Raw genomic sequence first — 26,186 nt, forward strand, 5'->3', positions numbered from 1 at the left:
AGTGGTATCTTCAGAGGTTTATATATGCAAACTGGTGGGAGTAGTGGCACTTTAAATCGCATACTCCGACGGAGTCCTATCAAGGACAAGTCCGGAACTTACACACATCACCGATCACAAGACCAGTTCATTTACTACTTGGGCAAGAACCGCTGAGATGGGAGCTGAGATAGGGCAAAATTTAGACTGGGGTAACCGGGCCGGTAGATCTAGACCGCTGCATCACATCGTTCTTTCGCCTAGAGGTGCTATACTTGAACAAGGGATAACCAATTGCCGAGTCAGCAGTGATTACATGACTCATTCATGCTTAGGGTTTGGGGCCCACAGGTAAAGATAACCCGGCATGTGTTCTGAAGCCGCATTAAAGCCGACTGTGCTTATCAGCCAATCATCAAACCACAAATACAATTGTACCACTTTCTAGACCTGCTCTATCTCCCTCCCGGTCCGACACGAATGCCGGGGGGCAGATAACGGTTACTTCCGGATAAAGATGTCATGACAATCACGTCAGCAGACCATAATAGAGTTTAGACTCAGTGACTCCGCCTTAGGGATGATGTCGTTTCATCATTAAGGTCCGGTAGGAAAGGTCCCAGACCATACTGAAGAGTAAGAAAGGTTAACATTAGAGTAAAGTACGAAGTCAGAAAGACCTCAAAGTACAGGGCACAAAAGGCGTCCCCGTAGGGGCGCCGTAGCGACCAAGGCATTTAAGCAGCTCTGCTATCAATAGCGAGTGAACATACATTTGTTAGACGTGGCGACATAGCAAAAGCTCATAGCACCACCCGTTTGTGGACAGCCGAAGCCGCCCAACGGGTACCACAGTTTAACCTAGCTATTAGGTTCTTCAATTACGACTCGTACTCGAAGGTTCAGACGGTTCAGACAGGCGGTTCAAACTGTAGAACCCTCTCCCAGGTTCAGACAGTTCACATGGGCAAGGTTCAGACAGTTCAGACAGTTCAGACTGGCAAGGTTTAGATGGTTCAGACAGTCAGTTCAGACTGTGGGATCCTCTCCGAGGAGCCTCACACAGTTCACATGGGCAAGGTTTAGACGGTTAAAGCAGTCGGTTCAAACTGTGGAACCCTCTCCAAGGAGGTTCGGACAGGTCAGACACACAAGGGTTCAGACCTCTAAGGGTGTTCAGGCGGTTCAGATGGGCATTTTAGAACATTACTCCCATGTTTATTTGCTGTTCCTTTGTCATTTTGAGCATAACATGCCATAGAAAATACAAACATGCATTTCCTCGGAGGTACCAATTGGTTTGACTTTACCGCTTATTCCTATTCCGGTGTTCAGCCGTTGATTGTAATTTCAAGTTATGTTTCTTTGCCAGTTCAGTCCGAAGATGCGGTACAGGCATTTATGTCAATGGCTATTGAGTCACAATGTATTTACAATTAAAGTCATGAAACCAGTATCCCTATCAAGTACTTAATTTTTTCTTTCGGATTTTACTTAAATCCCAGAGCGTCTCTGCCACCACAAGAGACATCTCAGTGCACTTAACTTGTGTCGCAAGCAGTTCTTGGAGGTCCATTCTGTCTATCTCCTCCTTGGATGGTGGGGCCCACGAATCTAATAAAGGTTGAAGTACGCTATACATGGCATGCCCAGAAGAGCAACCTTACCTTTGGTCCACTGATGCTTTAACAGTGCTTTTCGAGTCTCCAAGGACCTCCAGTAGCAGCGCGCCCATTTCCTTTGACATGGTATACAGACGTTCCCCGCGGATTGTCGACTTCCTTCACACAGCACAGTGGCCCCTCTTTCTTCACATTGTTGAGGCATTCCGCACAGCGTATTACCTATATCGCAAGTCAATTCACTCAGTACGTTACACAAGTGACCACTCATATAAGGAATTGGTTTCGATTTCTTCTTCGGCGTGGTGGTGTCCTTGAAGGGGGTTTCCTTGGCCTTTCCTTTTCCCTTTGAGGGACTTGGGACATTCTGTGTGTACCTTTTTTTTGTGATCACCACTTCTACTTGTCTATATCTCGGCTTGATCCTCTTCGGCTCCTTCTCCCTTTCCTTCCCCTTTGACAAGACTTTCCTGGCCGGGATCCGGATCCGAGGAGGACCAATCTTTGTCTGTTGCATGTTTAGGTTAAATAAACTTTACCCGACAGCTAATTTCACTTACCATTGGTGTCTGTGGTATTTGACCGGGACTCTGTCGTTGTAGTATTCTCGGTCAGCTTTAAAGGCACTTGTGGCAACTCGTCTTGACTAACCTGATATTTCGCCGTCGGAGGGACCTCTTCCTCCATGTCATTCTCCTCCTCTTCATCTATGGCATTGTCCTCTTTTGTTTCCATTTCCCAGACATACTTAACCTTCTCCATAAAGATGTTGTAGAGAGGCATCTCACGGACCTTTGGTATGAGAACCTTAGCTTTATTGAACTCCTGTGACAGCAAGCTCTACAAAAGAAGGTTAGTAAATAAATGCCCAGCGTGATTTTCCGCTCACCTCTTGTTGCCAAAACAGTGCTTTTGCCTCGACATCGCTCGGCTTATTTTTTACTGCTTCCATGGTGGCGTCAAACAGGATTGACCTGATAGTTTTGACAATGTCGGAAAGTTGTTTCTGTGATGCGGAGTTCATGGTAGTTTTGTTGAAGTGACAGCGAGTAAACCCTTGTCCCGTGGAAGCTTGTTTGTCGATTGGAATTGGCCGGCGGCTGTCAAATAGTAGTCTTTCCTATTGATCAAATATCAAAAATGGTCTGCTGATAACAATCTTCCATTTTTGGTCTCACATGCCACCTAAACTCCGGGGAGACTGTAAGCCGGTCATCTGAGGATCATAACTTATTTATTTTTACTTTCAGAACACTTCTATATCACACGTGGTTCCAAATAAACCACTATTGTGATGAACATATCAAAAATTAAATGAAACATCCTCTATGTAGTAAACAGCAATCTGACGATGACTTGGTCTCCCAAATCATCAATGATCCAGTTTGACAATTTCTCTGGTAATGCAACAATCTTAGTCAAGTTCCTTTCTCCAAAGGTTGGTCCTCGCTCCATGGAGGAAAAATACCTTTTCAGTCTCCTAGCACAGCCAAAGTTGACACCATGTTTTCCGAGAAGTTGTACACTGGTACCCCAGCATTTGCCACCTGGTGCATTGGGAGTCATTCAAAGGCTCACGTAGCAAATATTTTAGCAAACATCTCAATGCTGATTAAAGTCCATTCCTCTCTGAGGAGTTTACATACAACATTGGGCACTTCTCAAACATTTTGTATAACATCATGGTTGCATCCATTTGCTGTGTGATATTCATACCCCTCGGAGCACTTTATGTTCTTGCTCAACGTCCTAGTATAAGCTAACCTATATCTTGCTTTTTGACTATGGAACTTGACATGCCATGGGTCCATGAGTGGCTTTCCGTTCCATTCCATCTTGTTGTCCTCTTCTGTGTGGAGCGATGGATTTCCTATCCATACGGTTAAGGTGGGTTGGGCGACTGAACACAATTATAATGATATCAGTATTGCCTGAACCAAAGATTATTGGTCACCCGCTGATTCAATTGTCACTCCTATGCAGGCACTTGCAAATGTTGAGTCTAGGTCCTGGGCTAGTGGGGAGTTGGGAGTTGAGTCAATATAGTCATTGTCGGAATATCATCCTGGACATATACTGTTAGCTTAACATCCCATGTCCTATCTTGTATAGATGTTTTCCAGAGAACACCAAAATGGGGTTTTTTTGTCCGTAACTTGTTATCGTTTCATTTTTCAGACAACTCCACTTGTTCTAAAATCTTCATTCCTCAGGTGAGTGTATCATTTATCCCCATTATTTGAAACAAGGGGTCCTTGGATATTTGCTTATTCTACATGAGAAGCCTTATTGATCAACAACATTTCCCTTGCTCTAATGTTGCCATCGTAATTGGCTATTAACTTCACAAGATCTCTCCTCTTTGTGCTCCACACAGAGTAGGCCTCTTCGTATTCCTTCGAGAGTGTTTCAATTGCTTCCCTGTTCCGACTCATTCTCTCTTTCCACTCTCCCAATTTTTGAGTCCGAGGTTCCCTGGACTCCGGGAAAAGAAAGATCGGTTGGCAATGATAGTACCAAAGGACTGTAAGGAGCGTCTGGCAAGGCAGTGAGATGATGCACAGAGGAACTTGTTGTCTCCCTTGCAATAGAGTGCAAAGTTACAAGGGGTGAGTTGAAGCCTTGATGGGAGAGCGCTGGGGAGAATGATTTGTGAGGAGTTGACTGAGGACATTATTAGGTGGCCAGCTGACATCAAGTTTGTAGATGAAGATTTACCACATTTTATCACAACACAATGGGATCCGCACCCGTGTACAGTGATTCTGGACCTTCTGGGCATGCAACCAATCAGTATGCTTTCCAAGTACGCCTTGGTAGCTTAGTTGGTAAAGCACCAGACCATGAAAGCTGGAGTCCCAGGTTCAAGCCCTGGCCAATGCATGCTTTCTCATACTATAAACAAATGTCATAATTTGTCACATTTCTCCTAGGACCACTTGTGGATTCAACCCCCCTACCAACCACCTCACCCCTGCCCTTGTCGACTGTACTGTCTTCAATAATCCCTAGGAGGTAAAGTTCTGAATCTGATCGCAGATCTTGTAAACCACACAAGTCTTTGACTTACCATGGTTTGCCACATAATTCAGGTCAGTGGACTCCTTGGAGGATGTTTTACCTGACGGTCTGTGCAAAACATTTTTCCTCCCGGACTGTTTTGTGAGTTTCCGAGGAGACACCTTTGGCTTCACGACTTGTCTTAAAGCCTCTTGTGATGCAAAAAAGGCTTCAATTTCCTCCATCGGTAGATCATCCTTCGTTGTAGTGACTTCCATGTTTTTGTCACTGTCTTTGTTGGAAAGGATTATTTGTGAGGTCATGTATTTTCTGCAATGCATCTCTTGTAGGACTGTATATGTCTTCCAAACTCGTTAAATACCCATTCATATATCTTGAAAATAGTATAACTGAGCCAATTCATTTTCACATGAATGCACCTACCCTAAACATTGTTGCTCCAGTTACAATGACAAGTTGAGGTTGGTGAACTGAACTCCTCACAGTTAGTTATGTTACAATACAAACAAAGTAAATTAGCAGGTTAATCAATGAGTCGTTAAATGTGCAATTGTTTTTCCCTCTCCATGAGTCCATAATACATCAACACTGCCTTGGTCCTGAACTGCAGTATTGTCCATCTCTTGTACTCTAGTTCAGCCCATTGGTTTCCACTCAAAACGTAATGATCTAATTTATGCTCATTCAAAGCCTCCCAAGCCTGTCATAGTTGAAGTTTTTCATCGGAATGCTCCTTGGAGTCTTTTTCACTTGCGTTTGTTGGACTGTCTTCAGAGAGTGGTACAGGCATATGATCTGTGTGATGTTGGTTTCAGGAACACAGGTAAAGAAAGACTTCCCCCTTTACTGACCTTCCTGGCTCCTTTCTGCCCATCTCAGAGATTCTGAGATTGCGTTAAGAACCCAAATTCCTTCATTACATTGAACATAATCACTTGCTGTCACCTCTTCCTGCATGCCAACAGATGAGTTAGTAGTAGAGCCATGATCTTTTATCCTTCGAATGGAATACCCACCAGCAAGGAACAAAATTTTTCCGTATATTTGATGTAGCGGACACCACCCCTGTACTCATGCTCTTCCGGAACAACATTATCTTTGTAGAGCTTCTCCAAGGCTCTACTAAACTTTCTGGCTTGGTGTTTGGCTTCTGTCAGTGCCATTGGTTGCAGTCCAAATCATGATTGAGCTTTGTAGAATATGTTGTGTAGTCACGTGCTCGACACAGCATCATGGGAACATTCAAGTAGCCGCTCTGACTGGGTAGTCACCATTTTGCCATGTCTGATACGTCCACCTACTTGAATTGCCTGAGCGAGTTTGATTTTGCGTCAGTAGTAACCAGGGTGAAATTCGATCCGACTGACATTGAGATTTTGAGGGATTTTGGGAAGCAAGGGAGTCATATCTGACGGCCATATTTCATAGTCAATGACAGCTTCATACTTAGCATTATGGTCTAATGCTTTATGACCATCTGCAAGGCATTCCAGGCGTACACGGCTCCCCGGAGCACGAACAATTTTTGGGACAAATAATGGAAGTCATTGATTTCTTATTGGCATCAGGAGTACAATAGTCCTACAACACAAAAGTGTGCTATCTTTGCAGTCGGGCCGGCAAACACTGCCTATGGGATGGGGAGATTCAAACATATGTATCAAGGAACATTCCACATCAAGCATCCTTGGACCTTGACTCTGAAATCGCAAAACTTGACCTCAAACGACTTGCGATATTGCAGTTGTTGTCAGATCTCAACAAACGCTTGGAAGCCATGCAGCGCAACCAGTAGCTGCCAATCCTTCCATTGTAATTTAGCGTGGTAATTCAGTTGTTTTTTAGTACAGTGCTCGTAACAGACTTTAGCATCGTTCCGTTGACTCTGCAAGATCTGTTGCACACAGCGGTCTGCAACCCGCAATCCGCTGACCTTGATCCGCAATCAGGCAATCCATTCTCACGGCACAGAACTCAGAAAGCTACAGGACAGGAAGAGCAATACTTGCACCAGAGTCCCTACTATGTATACTGAAATGCGCTGCTTGCTTGAGCATAATAGCTCCTAGGAGTACAATGATCTCCTGGGAGAATCATGGCAATTTGATAATATATAGTAGATGACTGAGGCCGCCACTGCAACTTTGGCCACGTGTTTGCCACGGTCCAATATGAGATGAGCTAGGGTTGACACTATAAGCATTTGCCTAAATGCCGCTCTCTGTACCAGAACGACAAGCTAGACGATTTCAAAAAACGTTGGAAAAACTGTACGGAGGACGCATTGACCCAACTAATAGATGTAGAGGATGAAAACTCATGATGTACATTGAAAAATTATGGGAATTGCTAGTAAGTGGGCGCTAAAAATAATTGACCATCAGCTCATAAAGTATGACTTGGTAAGGATGAGGTTAACACAAGTCAATGCGTGGAGTGCGTCCACGGAGTGAATATTGTCAACAATATTGCGGAGTCCATTGCATGGGCGGTGTCATGCACCAAAGTTGATTGGTAGCATGGACAGGTGTCAATAATGAAGCAAATATTCAAAAAGACTCGCCTTTGCGCCACACAGGCACAGTGCCAAGTGGAATAGTAATTAATATTGCCTTCTTTGAACTTGTGGCTGATCAGCACCACCTCTATTAGGCAATCCAGTCACGCTCACCTTTGCTTTTCCATTCGGTACTTTCCGCGTTTTGGCATTTTGGCATTTTGGCAAATTTTTGCGTTGCCACTGGCTACACATTGCATTACGCCCTCGCTTTTGTTGTTTCCTTCACTTCCCTTCCTTTGCCTAGCCCCACCATGGGTCCCTTACTCTCGTTTTTATTCTCACCCGACGGTCGTTTCTGGATCCCCATTTTAGTTCACCTCCTCGTCTTCTTTGCTCCCTCACCATTTCTGATGTCACCACTTCCTATCCGCTTCCGTCGCCGATCCGTCAACTACCATGTGCCACTGCTGATATCAGCAAAGCCCCGGCGGCCAGTTCAAATAGGGCAACAGGTCCATCTTTATGACGTCGATCTACCATCATATACTATCAAAACATTGGTCACTCGTCTTGCCTGGTTGGAGCGTGGGTGGGTAGTTTTTGAGCTGGAGAAGGTTCATCCCCTTGCGTTGCCCATGTTCATTGCTGTCCCATTCACTTGGGTACACTTATCTTTTGTCCATCGTCTTCACTACAGCTACACCTACCACACGCTGCCTGGGACTCACTTGCTCTCCCTCCCTTGTTTGATCAGGTGGTCCAACACAACCAGTCCATTGGTGGTGGACCGGTGGCTCCAGTTTCTTTTTTTTCAGCAGAACATTCATTTACAGTGCAACCCCTATACCTAATAAATCCGGCTCTCCCAAGGAGGTCCATATATAGCACTGATGTCTATTCCGTGGAGTTCCGTCTAACCTCCTGATGACATGATTTGGAGGTTTAGGGTTGGCTTTTCAACTGACTGCGGTGTTTCAAAACCTTATCCCAGTGGGTGTCCCTATTTTCCCAAATATTATCTTAGGGGATGTTTCCTGCAAAGTGTCCTCATCATTCATACACTAAGTCAACAATGTCACACTGTCATCGTAACAAAGGCAAGTATCACTCTGTGGATCTCCAATTGCACTCAAACATAGCTTTAGAAATGGTCAAATCAAAACCTCATTCGAAGAACGCTGAGATTGTGCAATCCAGCACTGGGGAACTACACAACGACAACATGGAAGTGGACAACAATGGCGAGCTCTCAATGACTTCATGGCAGCCTTTTTTGGCTCAGCCATGTCCTTATAAAACACATCCCCTCAGAAATTGCCTCCCCGGAAGAAGAATAGGAGATTGGCGGGCCCAAGCAAACCCCAAGCAGGAGAGGAGGATATGTCAGTGCCCGACATAACTCTCTCAGAGTTTTTCCCTTGGCTAAACCCAACGGGACTTTGTGAGTTTTTATGTTATATTCTTTGGCTTTGTGATGTTAACAATCATTTCCAACTACAACCGAGTAGGCAGCGAGAGCACGGAACATCCTCATGAAGAGTCGCCGTCCAACAACAATAACCAGGTAACAAATTGTAGACACAGTGGCAGTGAAAAAGGTAAACAGAGAGAAGGCGAGGAGGAAAAAGGAGATCAATACAGAGGAAAGAATTGCGAAGCTCCTTGGGACAATGCTGACACAACAGTCGAGGACAACAACCAAGTTCCCGAGGTCAGTGATCATTTGCCTTCTACTCCTGTTCCTGCGGTCATCACTCCAATCGCCACTCCTATCCCCGCTGTCACCACTCTGACCCTCACTTCCGTCCTTGCTGTCACCACTCCCAGCTGTCCGCTCACTCCTACTCCTGTTTCCTGCTCTCCCTTGTTCACCTCTCCCTCTCCTACGCACTCAATTCTGAGCGTTCGAGCCCTCAATATGACTCCGGGCCCAAGTCATCAACAGTTCCCCAATACGACAGCCTCTCCTCTGAGTACTGGGGGTTCAGGCCAAACATTTGAATGAGGTCCTCCTGACCCAAGATACGTGAGTAACACCCCTCTTCCTCTGCCACCCACCGCAGGATTGTACCCAATTTTTGTAAATATGTAAGGGTAAGTGCTATACAGCAAAACAAAAAAGTGGGGTAAAGTTGAACAACAAGCTGTAAAAAGAGAAGATTGAGATCACCATTTCAATCTTCCCTTTTTGTGCCTTCACCACATACCCTTTTTATGCCACAAAAACTTCAGACAATGTATTTTTCACTTGACTTTTCTATGCATATATTTTGCTCATTTTGACTCCCACAATTATGGATGTGGTTGATAATATACCCAGGGATGGTGTGGCAATGACTTGCCATGTATGGATGATTTGACATCTCTGATGGTTCTTGTCCCACAAGGTCATATCCCATGAGGTCTTTTACCACTAGGTTTTGCCCCACTATGCTTTGGTTTTATCCCACAAGGTCTTGTCCTGCAAGGTCTGTTCCCACTGTGTCATGACCCACAAGGTCTTTCCCATTAGGCCTTGTCCCACTAGGTTATGCTCTTATTCAACTAGGTTTTGTCCCACTGGGTCATGGTTTTATCCCACTATATCATATCTATTCTCCTATTTTGTGTCCCTCAGATATACTATATAGATTACTATTTACAGCATTATATCCATCTTGATCCATACAGTGGAGATTTAAATATATTTACCACAACCTTGGCTCAAAAGCTCAATTTGTTGAAAGCTCTTTGTAAACTAGCAACTCTAGTATGGCCAGAAATTATCACAAGTACTATAAGACCCATCCACATTTTGGACACTACACTTGGTTAAGCCTGAGAAAAATTTCTTACATTTATTTACTGCCAGAAAAGCTGTTGGGGTAGCTGGAAGGAATGAATTATTTGTAACTAAGCAGAATTAATTAGGGGTTATGGGAAAATAATGTATTCCACATATAGTTGTGGCTAAGTATCCTCATGTATAGATATATGTAAATTTATGTGATCAGCTATATCAACAGTACAACTTTGTGCCATATAACCAATATATCTGTAATTTCAGCAAAAATTGTTGTAGCTTTTTTTGTTACAACAGCCAAAGATTAATACTATATTACTTCCAACACTAATCTAGTTTTCTTTATATGGCTGCAAAACCATCTGAGTCATCATATGAGCAGTCAATGTATCATCTCATCTGTATTGAAATCTTTACAATGTAATAACTTACAAATAACTTTTCCACAATCATGTCCTACAAATAAATCTGTTCTATTATTTACAAACTCAACAGCTTCATATGCCACATATGGTCAAAATAAATTAAGACTTACTGCTCTATGAATGATTTGTGTGTAGTTTATGATGTAAACAAGGTCATTTCAGCAGGTGATACCACTTTAGTTAACTAGAATAGTGGAATATAAGAGTATTTTTAGTGGATTTGATGAATTAAATCTTGGTGTTTGATATTTAACAAGAATTCAGGCTTTGGTTGTTCTAAATGCAGAGTGTAAATAGTATGTCCAAGCCACCTGTATCAGAATTTTATTATCATCTCCTGATTCAAAGTTGCTATGAGAGGGCACAGTATGGAAAATTGTTAAAAAATTTCTGGCATTGCTATAGAAGGATGAATCTGCTTTGGCCATCTGTATTGACACAATATTACCTATATTTTACAACTAATTCTTATGTTGGTTGATTCATAACTCCATTCTTGATGTAACTATACTCACTTCATCACTTTATCGGGCAATGGAAATAGTATAAAGTGGACCATAAGATAAAAAACACCAACAAAAAAAGCTGATTAATTATTACATTAGTTAGGAATGTGCCCTGGTTTTGATATCACATGTTACCATATGAAGACCCCAACTGTCACGATCGTATCCACATGACTCATCTTTTTTATCTAATCGCGAGATAGAGACCATTATCTCACCTAATCTAATCTCTCTTTGATCTTATCTTATCTAGTAATCACGTGACACATTAGTAATACTCATTACCAATCAGCCTCACGCATTACACATGTTACTTACCAATACGCTACATCATACCTCACCGTAGCCTCATGCCTTCTTCTATATAACTAGCACGATATCCATGTACATACCCCAGTTGTAGATTTACTCTTATACTTGCTTGTCAGACACTTGTTGTGTGATTTAAGTCCTACGCTGCTCGGGTTACCGGCATAACAGCTAGGGTCTTTACATAATCTACAACTTTGAACGACACCTGTTGATGAGCAAAAGCACAGCTATCTTAATCATCACCCTATTCCCTCTCATCGCAATCATACTCTTTGGCATTGCCAAACTCTACGTCTATATCACTAAACCAACCATCATCACACCTATCACCCGACCATCCACCATTGCTTCATTTTTTCCTGCCAATGTCTCACCCACAGAGTCGTTTGTCGATATCCCCCTCACTCCCCCTTCCAACCCTTTAGCTAGAACCCTTGACGGCGTGGAGCCCGATAGGTATTACTTAGTTTAGAAGAGCTTCTTTACCCTTCTGACCAGGCCGCTCACTTGAGTCCGCCAGTTGGAAAAGACCTGCACGCGGTTATTCGCTGGGTATCACTGAGACAACCGTTTGGACCTCAGTTACTATACTTTAGAACACCGATATATCAAAGTAGAATTAGTTACGTACATAGTCAGTGCGGGACAGAAGAGGAACCGCTTGACTAAAGAAGGAAACAGATAGACCAGTTGATCTTACATTAGAAAGTGTTGATCCGACTTATCATCGGGGAACTCTTTTGTATGCAACCTGGGAAATTCGAAGAGTGGCTAGCAGAAGAACGCTTTCACTCCGAGAACAGATTAGCTTGGGAAATTTACTTCACATTCCCAGAAATAGAACCAATCAGAACCCGATACCACACCCCCTACCCAGATCATGACGACAGAAGTGTACGGAGAATGGCGAGGTCCGCGCGAAGAGCCGGACACACCAGAGATAGGAATGGGAGAATTGTCAGGTGCACTCCCACCTTTGGAACCACAAGCACCAACATCGAGGGAAGCTGGACTGGAACAGTACGTTCAGACCAGAATAGAACAGGAGCAGAGATGGCTCCACGACCTTTACGAAACACAGCTGAAAGAGGCGAAAGAAGAAGTCGAAGAATTGCTAGCCAAGCTGAGGTTAGCTACGTCGAATTCTTCTACGTCCGCTCCCGCCGCATCCGCACCAACGCCACCAAGTACGCAGCCGAGACGCGTAGATAGAACGAGAACGGCGCTCCAGAAGCCTGAGAACTTCGATGGAGACCGAAAGAAGTACAAGGCTTTCCGCGAGGCCTTAATGCTAAACTACGAGGATGATGAGGAGTATTTCGCGGATGACAAGAGAAAGATCGCCTATGTGCTTTCTTTTATGACAGGAGGAGCAGCGGCTGCCTTCAGAACGGAGTGGATGGAGACAAAGATAGAAAAGAGGATGCGAGGAGAAAACCTCAAATCCACTTACGAAAGTTTTGAGTGGTTCGCCCACAAGATGGAGACTCGGTTCAAAAATGTTCACGAGCAACTCGCCGCCCGCAATGACATTATGATCTTGCGCCAAGGGAAGAACACGGCAGAGAAGCACTTCGAACATTTCGAAGAACTGAGAAGAGAGGCTAACTACCTCCAAGCAGCCAATGAGGACTTCCTCATTTCGCTCTTACGTAGAAACATGAATGAACCCCTGGTCAATCAGGTGATATACGGCGGCCGAGAGCCAGCCAACTACGAAGAGTGGAAAAAGGAGTTGATTCGCATTGACTACTTATGGCGCCACAGAGAGGCGGAGAAGGAGAGCTTCAGAAGCACGGAGAAAAAAAAGCAAGACGGAGGAGGAAAGACCGAACCAAAGGTCGAAAGAAAGAAGGACGGTAGCGGATACCTTTATACCCAAACCGGTGACCCGATGAAGGTCGATAAAGCGGAGTACCGACAGAAAGGGCTCTGTTACCGGTGCGGAGAAAAAGGACACCGATCCTTCGAATGCAAGAAAGAAGCGCACGCAAAACCCCAATTCAATGTTAGGGAGGTCTTGCAAAACATGAGTGCGGAAGAAAGAGCAAAGATCCTTCAGGGTTTTTGAAGAGGCCAGCGGTAACACATCAACCGACTGTGCCTAAAGACAATAGTTTCCATAATAGTTTCTCTTCTTTGTCGATCGAAGACTCCTGTTCGCCGTCTGCTGTATATTATACCGATCATGAAAATGAAATCGCATTAGCCAAAGACGCAGCAGATCTAAGATCAAAAGAAAAAGAAACTAAAAAAGATGTGAACCTGAATAGGGAACGGGTTAAAAAGATCCCAAACAAAGAGATTACGGCGCACTCAAAAGAGGAAAGCGCAGTAACTAAAAAAGAATTTGTGAAGGAAGTGACTCAATCGGGCAGCACTTCATTGGAAACAACAGAACCACAGAAAGCAGTGACTCAATTGGGAAGCACTGATGTAACTGATGGTTCGACCAGTTCCAAAGAGGTCAGGAACACCTCTAATAAAAACCTAGACCACAAAGAAAGAAAGAAACTGACAGCGGCATGGACACCACTTTGGGTTGCTGAAAGATTACGAGACCAAAAGGAAGACAGATCCATTGGTATTCTCAACATCTGGACGCACCAAAAGAGAAGCAGAGAAGTCACAATAGAGACAATACAAGAGTTAAATGCATTGACGCTACACGATGCTGAACTCGCTCTATTAGAGTTACACACCCCAAAGAAATATATTAGGGGAACGCAAGGAAATCAGATGAACATTACTTGCAAACTCACAACTCTTGACACAAACCGATCAACGACGATCGAAGCTCTCTTAGATAGTGGATGCACAGGGAGCTGTATAGATTCAATGTTCGTAAAAGAACAAGGTTATGAAACAAAGAAGATACCGAGACCCATTCCAGTTTATAACGCTGATGGCACACTTAACAAAGATGGTGCTATCAAAGAATTTATAGAATTACGATTGAGCATAGAAGACCACGAAGAGAACATTCACTTTGCCGTAACAAGCTTAGGGAGTGGTCGCATGTTCCTTGGACATGAGTGGTTAACGAAGCACAATTCCACTATAGATTGGAAGAAGTCGGAGTTAAACTTTGATAGATGCCCGAAAGAATGCAAACGACAGGTTGACTTCCTTGATCCGGAAGAAGACCCTGACACATACTTTTCGGAAGTAGATCGCTCAGATGGGGATCAGCTGATCCAAGTGAATCTAATGAACTACGAAGATACTTCTATTGATGATCACTACTACCATATTAGGGCACAAGGCACAACAGCTCAGAAACTTGCCGAAGCCGCTGGTAAAGATCAGAAAGAAGGAGGATTCGAGAAAATAGTTCCAAAACACCTCCACGATTACAAAGACGTATTCGATAAGGAGTCATTTGATGCACTGCCAGAGAGACGCCAATGGGATCACGCCATAGAACTCATCCCAGGCGACCATACTCTGGACTGCAAATGTTATCCACTGGCTTTAGGAGAACAAGAACAATTAGATGCATTCATAAACGAAAATCTCGAATCAGGAAGAATCAGACCTTCCAAATCTCAATTTGCATCCCCGTTCTTCTTCATCAAAAAGAAAGATGGAAAACTTAGACCCGTCCAAGACTATCGGAGATTAAACGATATCACCATCAAAAATAGATATCCGCTACCCTTGATAAATGAACTTGTAGACAAGCTCAGGGGCGCGAAATACTTTACGAAGTTAGATATCAGATGGGGATACAACAACATCCGAATCAAAGACGGAGACGAACACAAAGCAGCCTTCAGAACGAATAGGGGGCTCTTTGAACCATTAGTGATGTTCTTTGGACTCACAAACTCGCCAGCGACATTTCAAACCATGATGAATGCGCTATTCAAAGATTTGATTGATGACGGAAAAGTCGTAATATACCTCGACGACATCATGATTTTCACAAAAACAATTGAAGAACACCGCGCAATGACGCGCAGAGTGTTAGATATCTTAAGGAAGAACAATCTTTACCTAAAACCAGAAAAATGCGATTTCGAAGAGACCTCAACAGAGTACTTAGGTCTTATCATTTCAGAAAATGAAATCCGCATGGACCCGGTAAAAGTAAAGGGAATCATGGAATGGCCAGAATGCAAATCAAAGAAAGATGTACAAGCATTCTTGGGTTTTGTGAACTTCTACAGAAGATTCATAGAAGGCTTTGGGTTGATCGCCAAGCCATTAACGAAATTGACCGGGAAAGTAGAGTTTGTGTGGGGACAGGAACAGATCGACACTTTTAACGGATTAAAAACCCGTGTCGGATCAACTCCCGTACTCGCCTTACCAACTGATGACGGCCAATTTAAGATAGAAGCTGATAGCAGCGATTATGCTATGGGGGCAGTTCTTTCACAAATGCAAGACGGGAAATGGAAACCGATTGCATATCTCTCAAAAGCGTTAAACCCTACAGAACGCAATTATGAGATTTACGATAAAGAACTTCTTGCTATAATGACTGCGTTAGAAGAATGGAGGCATTATCTCGTTGATGCTAAAGAGGTGTTTGAGATCTGGACAGACCACCAGAATCTTCTCTACTACAAACAACCTCAAAAGCTCAACAGAAGACAAGCTAGATGGGTCATGGAATTGAGCAATTACCACTTTACGCTCCATCATATTCCAGGTACCAAACACATCAAAGCAGACCTTCTCTCGAGACGAGCAGATCATGAAAGGGGGGTGGATGACAACGGAAACGTAATCGTTCTAAAAGCAGAACACTTCAGAATGATGATTTCACACACAGAAAGACAACGCATGGCAGAGCAATCAGCCGATGCAGTGAAATTATACAAATGGATCTGTAAAAGAATGATGAACGTAGACGAAGTAGCGCAAAAAATGATAGAGAAAGGGGAAGACAGAGAAAAAGGCATATGGATGGAAGACGAGATGTTGATATTCAAAGGAAGGATCTATATTCCCAAAGACGGGAAATTACGAGAACACATCATAAAAGAAAACCATGACTCCACTGTAGCAGGACACCCCGGACAGTATAAAACCAAGGAATTGGTAACTAGATGGTATTGGTGGCCGTACATGGACAGAGACATCCGAAAGTACGTAGAAGGCTGTGAAACGTGTCAACGCACAAAGATTAATCATCAAAAGAAAGCGGCACCGTTACACCCGAATGAAATCCCAACCAGACCATGGGAAATCATTACCACAGACCTGATCGGACCATTACCGGAATCTCTCGGTTACAATATGATACTCGTGGTAGTAGATCGATTCTCGAAGATGATCAAAGTCATGCCGACTTATGATAAAGTGACGTCAGAAGGAGTAGCCAGATTATTTAGAGACAACGTCTTTAGAAATCACGGCATACCAGAAAAGATCATTTCAGATAGAGGACCGCAATACGTCTCTAACTTCATGAAAGATCTCTATAAGCTCCTCGGGATAAAAGGAAATCCCTCGACCGCTTATCATCCTCAGACAGACGGACAGACAGAACGAATAAACCAAGAGATAGAACAATATCTCAGAATATTCGTCAATCACAAACAAACAGACTGGGCCGAATGGTTACCACTAGCGGAATTTTCTTATAACAATAAGTCACACTCTGCAACTGGCTACAGCCCTTTCTTTTTAAATTCAGGACAACATCCGAAAGTCGCAAAAAGAATTAGAAGTACGGTAAAGACAGAGAGTGCGGAGGAGTTTGTAAAGAGGATGGAGGAAACAAGGAAGGAGGCAGAAAAATCGCTGGTAAAAGCAGCAGAAAATATGAAAAAACAATATGACAAAGGAAAGAGAGAGGCTATTGCATATAAAGAAGGAGACAAAGTATATGTTGAAGCGGAACATATAACCACCGATAGACCCGCAAAGAAACTTGACGATAAAAGACACGGACCTTTCCCCATCGAAAAGAAAATAGGCGAAGGAGCCTATAAATTAAAACTTCCTGGACGATGGAAGAACATACACCCGGTCTTTAACGAAAAGTTACTCACACCCTTCAAAGAACCAGAGTTCGAAACTCAAAAGAAACCAAAAACCGCACCACCGGTGATAGTGGAAGGAATCAAAGAATATGAAGTAGAAGAAGTTCTAGACTCACGATTGAAACGTGGGAAACTAGAATATTTGGTACATTGGAAAGACTTTCCAAAAGAGGATCGCACGTGGGAACCCGAATCTAACCTAAAACACTCACCAAAACTCGTAAAACAGTTTCATGATAAAAACCCCAGTGCACCCCGAAGGATAGAATTTACTTTAAATTACCAACCATTCGAAAACCTCACCATTCCAACTCGTATTCGAAAATCCTTATATAACTGGGAAACCGGAAAACTAGACTCTCACTTTCGGGACGAAAGTCCTAAGGAGAGGGTAATGTCACGATCGTATCCACATGACTCATCTTTTTTATCTAATCGCGAGATAGAGACCATTATCTCACCTAATCTAATCTCTCTTTGATCTTATCTTATCTAGTAATCACGTGACACATTAGTAATACTCATTACCAATCAGCCTCACGCATTACACATGTTACTTACCAATACGCTACATCATACCTCACCGTAGCCGGTGTCACCCCATCAGATGCACAGTCAGACTGGTGCACTGTTTGTTGGGTGTCTCTAGCATCAAAACAGAGCTCTAATAGCTCTTGCAGATTATCACGTAAATGAGATGGCATGGAGGTACTTATAAAAGCAAGTAGGGTGCCATCAGCATTACACAAATCCAATGCATAACTGTAAACACAATTAAATCTAGCAACCCAGTATGTTTAGATAGAATACTCACTCAGCAATTGTGGCCACAGGGACTCTAATATATGTGTTAGGCACATTGCAGCCCTTTGGATAAAACCCCTCAATCCATAAATCAAATTAATCAAGATAAAAAATAGTTAATATTAAACTTACAAGGTGTTTCAACTCCTTCATATTATTCACAGTGATACCTTTATCTTTGATAATATTAATAAAACTAAGTGAAACTACAATAGATGTTAGTTTAAGGTGATCTCTAATAAATGAAATGTAACATACCTCAGCCACTGCCCGAGAGGCTATAGAAACGACTGAGGTATTCCTATACTAAACCACCTACTACTTATAGTCGGAGGTGCTACTCGCTACAGTATAATGACTCCTAGGAGTACAATTGTGCTCCTAGGAGAACAATGGTTACTCCATGGAGTGGTGGCTATGCTCCATGGAGAACAATGGCTGCTTTGGCAGAGACCGGGTTTATCCAGTTTTGTCAAATATGCCTCTAAAGTTGGGTCCACTATGCTTTATCTTGAAGATTATGTGGTACAGAATAACAAGTGTTTAAGACAATAGAAGGGTTGTAAGAGGTTTTTAAGTAAAAAACAGAAAAAGATGGGTTTGAGGAACCATTGTCTTCTGGATAGCTAGAGCTGGGTAATTTTACTCCTGAAATGCTTAAAATAAGGTCCCAAATATGTACCATGAAAAGAGGTGTTTTAAGGGAAGGTAACAAGCAAGGAACCCATGCAGTTAAATCACTTTCAAGTAGATGAAAGTCACTATAGATAATTTTAATATTAGAAAATCTCCAAGGAAAAAAACCTCACTTTACAAAAAAAAACAGTCAAATAAGCAATCTGATTCTGCTAGCACTGGGTGCATAGCCAAATATATCCTTGAGAAAAATCTGGAAAAAAAGCTTGAAAAACAAATACTTTTTTCAAGATATTTCTCCCATAACAAATTTTTGTTTGTCAGATAGAAGTGCTCAGTATTTGATAGGTTTGGAGACTGAAGTGAGTAAGAGGCATCAGCAGGAGTTTGACAAAATACTGAATACTTCTATTTGAAAAAAAAAAAATTGTTATGGGAGAAATATCTTGAAAAAAGTATTTGTTTTTCAAGCTTTTTTTCCAGATTTTTCTCATGGATATATATTGGCTATGCACCCAGTGTAGTGCTGTGCAATTATGAACCTTTTGAAGCCCATAAGACTTGATGTATGTATCACTAAGTGGGTTAGGCAGTGACAAGGGTAATAAATGTTGCAGTTTGTCGATATAGGGTATAATAACATCCAGGACAAGATCTCCAGTCATAGTGTCTATAGAATTCTAAATTTTAGTGATTTTATAACCATAATAGAAGACCTATTGGACTTGGGAGCTCTTAATATGTCTCCAGCTTCTCTGACTGTCTTGTAGCAAACTCTTTCCATTTTCCAATCCAAAGTGGCTAGAAGTGCTAGCACGTAAACAGACCCCCCAGCAGCTAATAATACCCCATATTTACTTCCTAAAGCCCTCCACTCTTGAAACCTTTGTAGTGATGGCCTTGCTTCTAAGTTTGCTATTTCCCCATTATAAAGGGCAGTAATGTTGGAATAGATAGACGTCTGTGAAATAAGACTTGTACTTTGTCAATGCCTGGTATATAAATACTGGATAAAGAAAATACCTTTTGCAGTTCATATAAAGCTGCAAGTAGCTCATTATCACGAGGAAATTATTGCCAACCCCCTTTTGTCTAAAAGCCTGGCAACATGAAATTGTTGCCCTAATTGAGTGGTTAGAGTCTGATCCAATGTTGTGTGCAGTAGTATGTTTAATGCCTTCTACTATAGCCTTAGGGTTGGGCATCTCTCCAGAGAGACAGCAACCTGCTAGTTCAACAATAAGAGCACCTGCACCTTGTGCATAGGCTAATTCTTGGGCTACTTGTAGTCCTTCTGTAGGGGCCCAGTGGACCCCATTTTGATGACAGGGTTGTTGAGCAGATTGGGCTGTGCCTTGAGTCTGAGCTATTGAGGACCTCTCCGCTGTGTTATTGAACTTGCTAGGGTTTTCCCAGAATCTAAATTTTCCTCCTCTTCTTCTTCTTCTCTGTGGTATGTAAAGATGAGATCAATAATAATGCTGTGAACAGACAAAACCTACTTCAATAAATCTATAGAGCCAAAGATTTGTTGCCCTGACTTATCCCCTGTATCTGCACTATCAAAAGACTTTAAGTGTAATAGTAGGTGTTTGAGGATCTCTTGTTCAGCATTAGAAGTTGGATTGGATAGTCTGCTGACAAGCAAGGCTGCTTGTTTTGCTGAAAGTGTAAGGAAGTGCACACATGAGAGTATTGTTCCATTGTTGTTATTGTTATAGTGAGTCGACAAAAGTCAAAATGCCTCAACTCCTAACCCTACTCTGCGCGCAGCAACCCTAACCCTAACATTTTAGGTCTCCTACACAAACCTGCCAACTTGTGGCTGCAATCCTTCATCTTGGCAATCTAGGATTCACAGTCATTGTTCTTGTAAGATTGATAATGTAGTGATGCAGAACATTGGCATGTTGGATGGAATACCCAAAGGTAGGTATGTTGTAGCTGCACGTGAATTATAGGCAAGACATTTGGAACAAAAGGCTTATCGGGAATAGCCACTCATGGAAAATGATAAGGCCACGGTACTACGATAGCCATATGTTTAGCCATTAGGTGAGCAATGTCTAGATGGCACATACCTGCAACAAGACTGCATAAACTTTGAGCAAGACTTCTGTAGCTTTTGGCTGATTAAGAGGAGAAACCTGTAGCCTCAAGTTCTTGAACTTGTTGCACTAAGAAAATACCTGGTTAGTGAGTGCTTAGACTAGATGATTACTGATAAAGATCTGACTGCGGTATTTACAGGTGAATTTGGGGATAACAGACATGGTGGAGTGATGTTATTGTGTTGGTCTGTTTAGCCATGGGTGAGATATATGGACGAGATTATTAGGCGCTGAGAAATAGAGCCATGCCCTAGTCGTACAAAATCGAGTCATAGTTTAGTCATTGGTGAGTAGTGTTTCTACTCACTCATTGTCCAGATTGTGTTGATTTGCAGTTCAGCGCGATACATCATTGGGACACTAACATCATGTGGTTTTGTTCCACTCATCTGATTGTCATATATAGGGGGGCATAAGGTAGGGTCAAAGGATATAATCAAGGGGAATCAGGATGGGAGGATGAGCAATGTGGGAGAGATTATTCGGTGATGTCACACTGTCACAGGGCCTGTTTGGGGATGTATGTTCTTCCAATAAGTACTCTCAGAGAGTCACTTGCACCAGAAAGCCTTTATGCTGTATTATTTATCTAAACCGCTATTCACATCATATTCTCTTCTCTATTGGTCTTATACCACAGCTTCATGGTTGTCGTATTGGTGAGCTTCTTGCTTCAAAATCTCTCTCTGTTGCTCCCTGGAAATTCAATGTTGTCATATTGGTGAGCTTTTTGCTTTGAGATCTCTCTCTGTCGCTCGCTGTGTGAAATTTGATGGCATATGATGCGGTGTGAGATACCACATCAGACAAAATCACATTTTGTGTTTTAAAAGTTATCAAGAGCAAAGCACTAAATTAGTGCGCGGCTTTATAACCGGGGGCGTATTGGAAGTCAGATGTTCTCTACATCTTGCCAACTCCTCTTTATTGCTCAAATGACCATGGTATACACAGCAATGTTGTATTGTCACCCAACCGCGAGGTAACCATCCCTTTTGGCTTGTTCATGAACAACCAGTTTGTCCACTTAGCAGGCTCTCATAAGCTCATTTAGTATGGCTTTGACCCAAACCTGATAAGATACCACACTGACATCATTCAGTACTATTAATCCCATACTGAAGAACCTCTTTGATCCGTAGTTGCAGGTAACAATATTTTCAAAGTATGTTTACTATGTTATGAAGATAATATAGGATCTGCAAAAGATATTAACATAGCTCTTGCGGCTGCTCATCAAGCATTCAAGACAATATGGGGAAAGAACATCACTGGATTTGAAAGATCCAGGTTACTGAACAAACTCGCTGACCTTATAGAGGGGGATGTGCAGGCACTTGCTGAGGTCGAGAGTCTTAACAATAGAAAGCCTGTCAAAATTTCTAGGTAACCGTCTTCACACCCGATGTTGATGATAAGAACTGTTGTTAGAAAACCACACACAAAACAAACTAACATACAATCCTCCCAGATTCCACGGAACTTGTTTATGGGCTTTGCCTCCTAGAACAGTGGGTGCTCTGGTTATTCGTGGGGTAGTATGTATGACAATCCTTCAAAATAAAACCCAGAGATGTATAGGTGTGGGTTTTGAGGAGGAGGGATAGTTGAACTATAGAAGATAGGGGCTTTTTGAGACAAATATAGGATTTTTTTTACAAGGTAAAATACAGGGGTTTATATAGTAAAAGAAAGGGAGGCTATGCACAGTATAGCTGTGCAAAAAAAATGAGAAAGAACATGAAGGAAGAAATGTATGCTGACAAATCCTACATAGGTAGTACAGGATAAGATTGTCAAAATAAGGAAAAGAAAGAGATAGAACAATGAATGCTGTGAGTAATGTCACAGGTTTGTACAGCCATAAAGTAAAGTCCAATAGCAAAAAGAGAGCAGGAAAATCATGATGTCATGGGAAGATGCAGTAAAAAAGGGCAAAGCAAAAAAAATATCAGTATCAACACAGTTCCTTTATTGTCAGTCAGGCATTCTAAAAAATATGTGTCCATATAAATGATTCAAAAATCAAAAATAATCACACTGTAAATGAATGTTCTGCTGAAAAAAAGAAACTGGAGCCAGTGGTCCACCACCTAGTCCAAATCCAACGGTTCCATGGCCTTACCAATAGGCTGGTTGTACTGGACCACCTGGTCAAACGAGGGAGGGAGGGGAGTAGTCCCAATTTGGAACAAGTGAGTCCCAGGAAGCGTGTGGTAGGTGTAGCTGTAGCGAAGACGATGGACAAAAGATAAGTGTACCCAAGTGAATGGGACAGCAATGAACATGAGCAACGCAAGGGGATGAACCTTCTCCAGCTCAAAAACTACCCACCCACGCTCCAACCAGGCAAGATGAGTGACCGATGTTTTGATAGTATATGATGGTAGATTGACGTCATTAAGATGGACCTGTTGCCCAATTTGAACCGGCCGCCAGGGCTTTGCTGATATCAGCAGTGGAACATGGTAGTTGACGGATCGGCGACGGAAGCAGATAGGAAGTGGTGACATCAGAAATGGTGGGGGAGCAAAGAAGATGAGGAGGAGGAGGCTGGAGGTGACGAGGAGGTGAACTAAAATGGGGATCCAGAAACGACCGTCGGGTGAGAATAAAAACGAGAGTAAGGGACCCATGGTGGGGCTAGGCAAAGGAAGGGAAGTGAAGGAAACAACAAAAGCAAGGGCGTAATGCAATGGATTGCTATTCCACGTGACACTGTGCCTGTGTGGTGCAAAGGTGAGTCTTTTTGAATATTCGCTTTGTTATTGGCACCTGTTCATGCTACCAATCAACTTTGGTGCATGACAGCATCAAACAAATATGCCACAGGTATCAACAAGTCTCTTTTGATCAACAGTGTCAAATGTGTAATGTAGGCTCATTCATCATTCTACGAAGTCCAACAAGTTTTACACTATTTATTACTCAAATTGTGCCTAAACTTGAGAATAGTTTCTCTTCAGAATATGCCTTAGGCTTACTCTTTCTAGGCTTCACTGAACTAATAACTTACACATACAGATGACCTTTATCCAAGGAATCATACTAAAACATTGTAGTGCTCTGTGATTTACAAACACCCCCACCCAAGGAGCAATGTATCAACAGGTGCTGTATGAATACCATTTAGAAGGCCATATCATGCAGCAGCTCCTTAATCCCTCCCCCCTCTCTTAATCTTGAAGGTCAAGCAATTTTCATAAACCTGCAATTATGAATTGTTTATTTGTGAACACATGACTGGAATTAATATAGAGTAGTAAAGTTAAGTAGAGAGCCACAAACCTTTGTAGAGTGAATCTATATATCTCTTGGAAATGTATATTTCTTTTATCACAATATTTTACAATGTTATCAATCCTGGAACTTCACAGATGGACCCCTGATACCTCTGACATGTGACATTTTCTGGAATTGCCCAACTACAACTGCCCAGCTGGGATTACCCATATGGGATTGCCCGGTGGAATATCCCACATATACTGTGGGCAATCCCACACAGTATGAAAGCAAACTTGGTGCACCATGCTCCTGGGGGGCTACTAGCTGGACAGGTTTGTAGAGGATGATCAAGCTAAGAGCTTTAGAATTTGGGTAGCCTGAAGTGTATTACTTACATTTTCTTGCAGTGGCCATACAGCCACCCTAGTGTTTCAGCCAGTCTGAGATTGAAGTTGCTAAGGGAGACTGGTCAGATATTTCATCCTTGGGCCTATTTACCTAAATTAAACTGTACTTTCACTTATGCCCATATTTAACTCACACACAAAGTTTTGTTATCCTCCTGTATTCTGAAATTATTTTGTTTTGATAATATTGTTCACCTTTCTTGAGTTATTTTTCTTTATTTCAATATCCTGAGAGTTTCTCCCTTTTGATTGCAAATATATATATCAATCATGATTAGGCTTAAAACTATGTAGTACTTTGTCTCCCTTTTTTGGAGATTCTCTTTGCTCTAAACTTGTATTGATCTTTTTAAGATAATGATTTCCTCCACTCTTTATTTATACGACATAATAATAAGACTCATAAGGGTTGGTATCTTATGTCCAGACAGCTGCAAGTACTTTCAGTCCATACATGACTTTTGAATTCATCATTTAAAATACAGTATCTGAATTCAAATATTTCTTCTTTTTCAAGGAGCATATGAACTTTCAATATCTGACTGAAATCTCTGCTAGACACAAAAGTACTTCTAAGATTTAGGAATAGTTGCTGTAGGTTGCTATATCAGAAATACTCTTCAATGTTGTTCTCTTGTTATTTTCACCATGATGTTATATCACCCATGGCAATTATTGATAAGCAACACTTTCAATAATTCATTTCTATTTATATATACATTACATATACATGCAGCAAAATTGCTATCAGTACTTTAAAGAATATAACTTTAAAGTATATAGTTTAGTGAAATGGTATTATATATCCTTTCAAAAAGATTTTTTATATGGTGGTAACTGAATTTACCCTAGTACTGGGATCATTCCACCGGGACTATTCCAAATCATGAGATATCCCATTCATGTGATATTTGGGATGATTGATCCCAGAGATAAAAATAATGGGACAGACCAGGGAAAATCAACCTCTTAGGTGGATAGATGTACAGTGGGTGATCAACCTAAATGCTAAGCTGTTAAGGGTGTCTGAAGTGCTACATATAGCTTTTACTCTGGTGCCAGCCCCTTCTCAGATAGCTAACCTATCATTGGATAGTCCTATGTAAGATATTTTCATCAGGGTTTAAATAAGAAATATCTTGCATCTAATTTGAGGCTTTCACTTATTACAGTCTCACTCAATCCACAAATCTAATTTTTGTGTTTGTCATACATCCTAGTAATCAATGAATATGTAAATCTAATATTATATTATATCATATTTGAAACTCCAAAAACCTAAGGTCAAAAAGTGCACCAATTATTATCTTCTTATTATCTAGTGTTCTCAGAGTTTTCCAGCTACTCTGTTCATTTTTACAGAGTAATTGTGTGTTGGTTTGTGCTCAAACATACAATTCTAACTGGTAAGCCACTGGTGCAACTAATCTGGGAGGGGCTATTTTTTCTGTTATATGTCCCTGACACCTTGTGACATGTGACATTTCTTTGGGATTATCTCTGGGATAATCCCAGTGGGATTTGACTAAACATGCACCACCTGGGGATTATCCTAACTTCTGGGATTTGCCTAAAAAAATAGACATTTAGGTTGAAAGGTTTACATATAATTTTCAACCTAAATGCCACCATTTGGGAGTGACTGAAGTGTGATTGGCTCCATGGGCATATCAAATCAAGGATAGCACCCTTAAGACTTTTTGCATCATCTGATCTTGCTGTAGAACCCCCTTTTTGTATCTAATAAGGTCAGGGCAAAGATTAGTACATGCAATATATGCTACATACAAGTTCTGCAATGGTGACAACAGTATCAGCTTCACATGTACAAAGCAGTTGTTACGATAACACAATTTT

General features: G+C 41.9%; 4 protein-coding genes across 4 annotated transcripts; 1 reads left to right on the forward strand and 3 right to left on the reverse strand.

Moving 5' to 3' along the window:
* Positions 1–1,441: 1,441 nt before the first annotated feature.
* On the reverse strand, positions 1,442–2,625 carry SERLADRAFT_405139 (uncharacterized protein; the record flags this gene model as incomplete). The annotated part of the gene is made up of 7 exons (XM_007313128.1): positions 1,442–1,593; positions 1,647–1,717; positions 1,738–1,823; positions 1,852–2,109; positions 2,162–2,191; positions 2,253–2,441; positions 2,491–2,625. The coding sequence occupies 7 exons, from the start codon at positions 2,623–2,625 to the stop codon at positions 1,442–1,444; spliced, it is 921 nt and encodes a 306-aa protein (XP_007313190.1).
* Positions 2,626–4,391: 1,766 nt separating this feature from the next.
* On the reverse strand, positions 4,392–4,879 carry SERLADRAFT_432955 (uncharacterized protein; the record flags this gene model as incomplete). The annotated part of the gene is made up of 3 exons (XM_007313129.1): positions 4,392–4,496; positions 4,566–4,609; positions 4,672–4,879. 3 exons carry the CDS (start codon positions 4,877–4,879, stop codon positions 4,392–4,394), a joined length of 357 nt encoding a protein of 118 aa, XP_007313191.1.
* Positions 4,880–5,325: 446 nt separating this feature from the next.
* On the reverse strand, positions 5,326–5,785 carry SERLADRAFT_432956 (uncharacterized protein; the record flags this gene model as incomplete). The annotated part of the gene is made up of 3 exons (XM_007313130.1): positions 5,326–5,417; positions 5,474–5,573; positions 5,639–5,785. The coding sequence occupies 3 exons, from the start codon at positions 5,783–5,785 to the stop codon at positions 5,326–5,328; spliced, it is 339 nt and encodes a 112-aa protein (XP_007313192.1).
* Positions 5,786–8,502: 2,717 nt separating this feature from the next.
* On the forward strand, positions 8,503–9,127 carry SERLADRAFT_432957 (uncharacterized protein; the record flags this gene model as incomplete). The annotated part of the gene is made up of 2 exons (XM_007313131.1): positions 8,503–8,563; positions 8,631–9,127. 2 exons carry the CDS (start codon positions 8,503–8,505, stop codon positions 9,125–9,127), a joined length of 558 nt encoding a protein of 185 aa, XP_007313193.1.
* Between the last annotated feature and the right edge of the window lie 17,059 nt (positions 9,128–26,186).

This window comes from Serpula lacrymans, assembly GCF_000218685.1.
Source record: "Serpula lacrymans var. lacrymans S7.9 unplaced genomic scaffold SERLAscaffold_2, whole genome shotgun sequence".
Lineage (NCBI taxonomy): Eukaryota > Fungi > Basidiomycota > Agaricomycetes > Boletales > Serpulaceae > Serpula > Serpula lacrymans.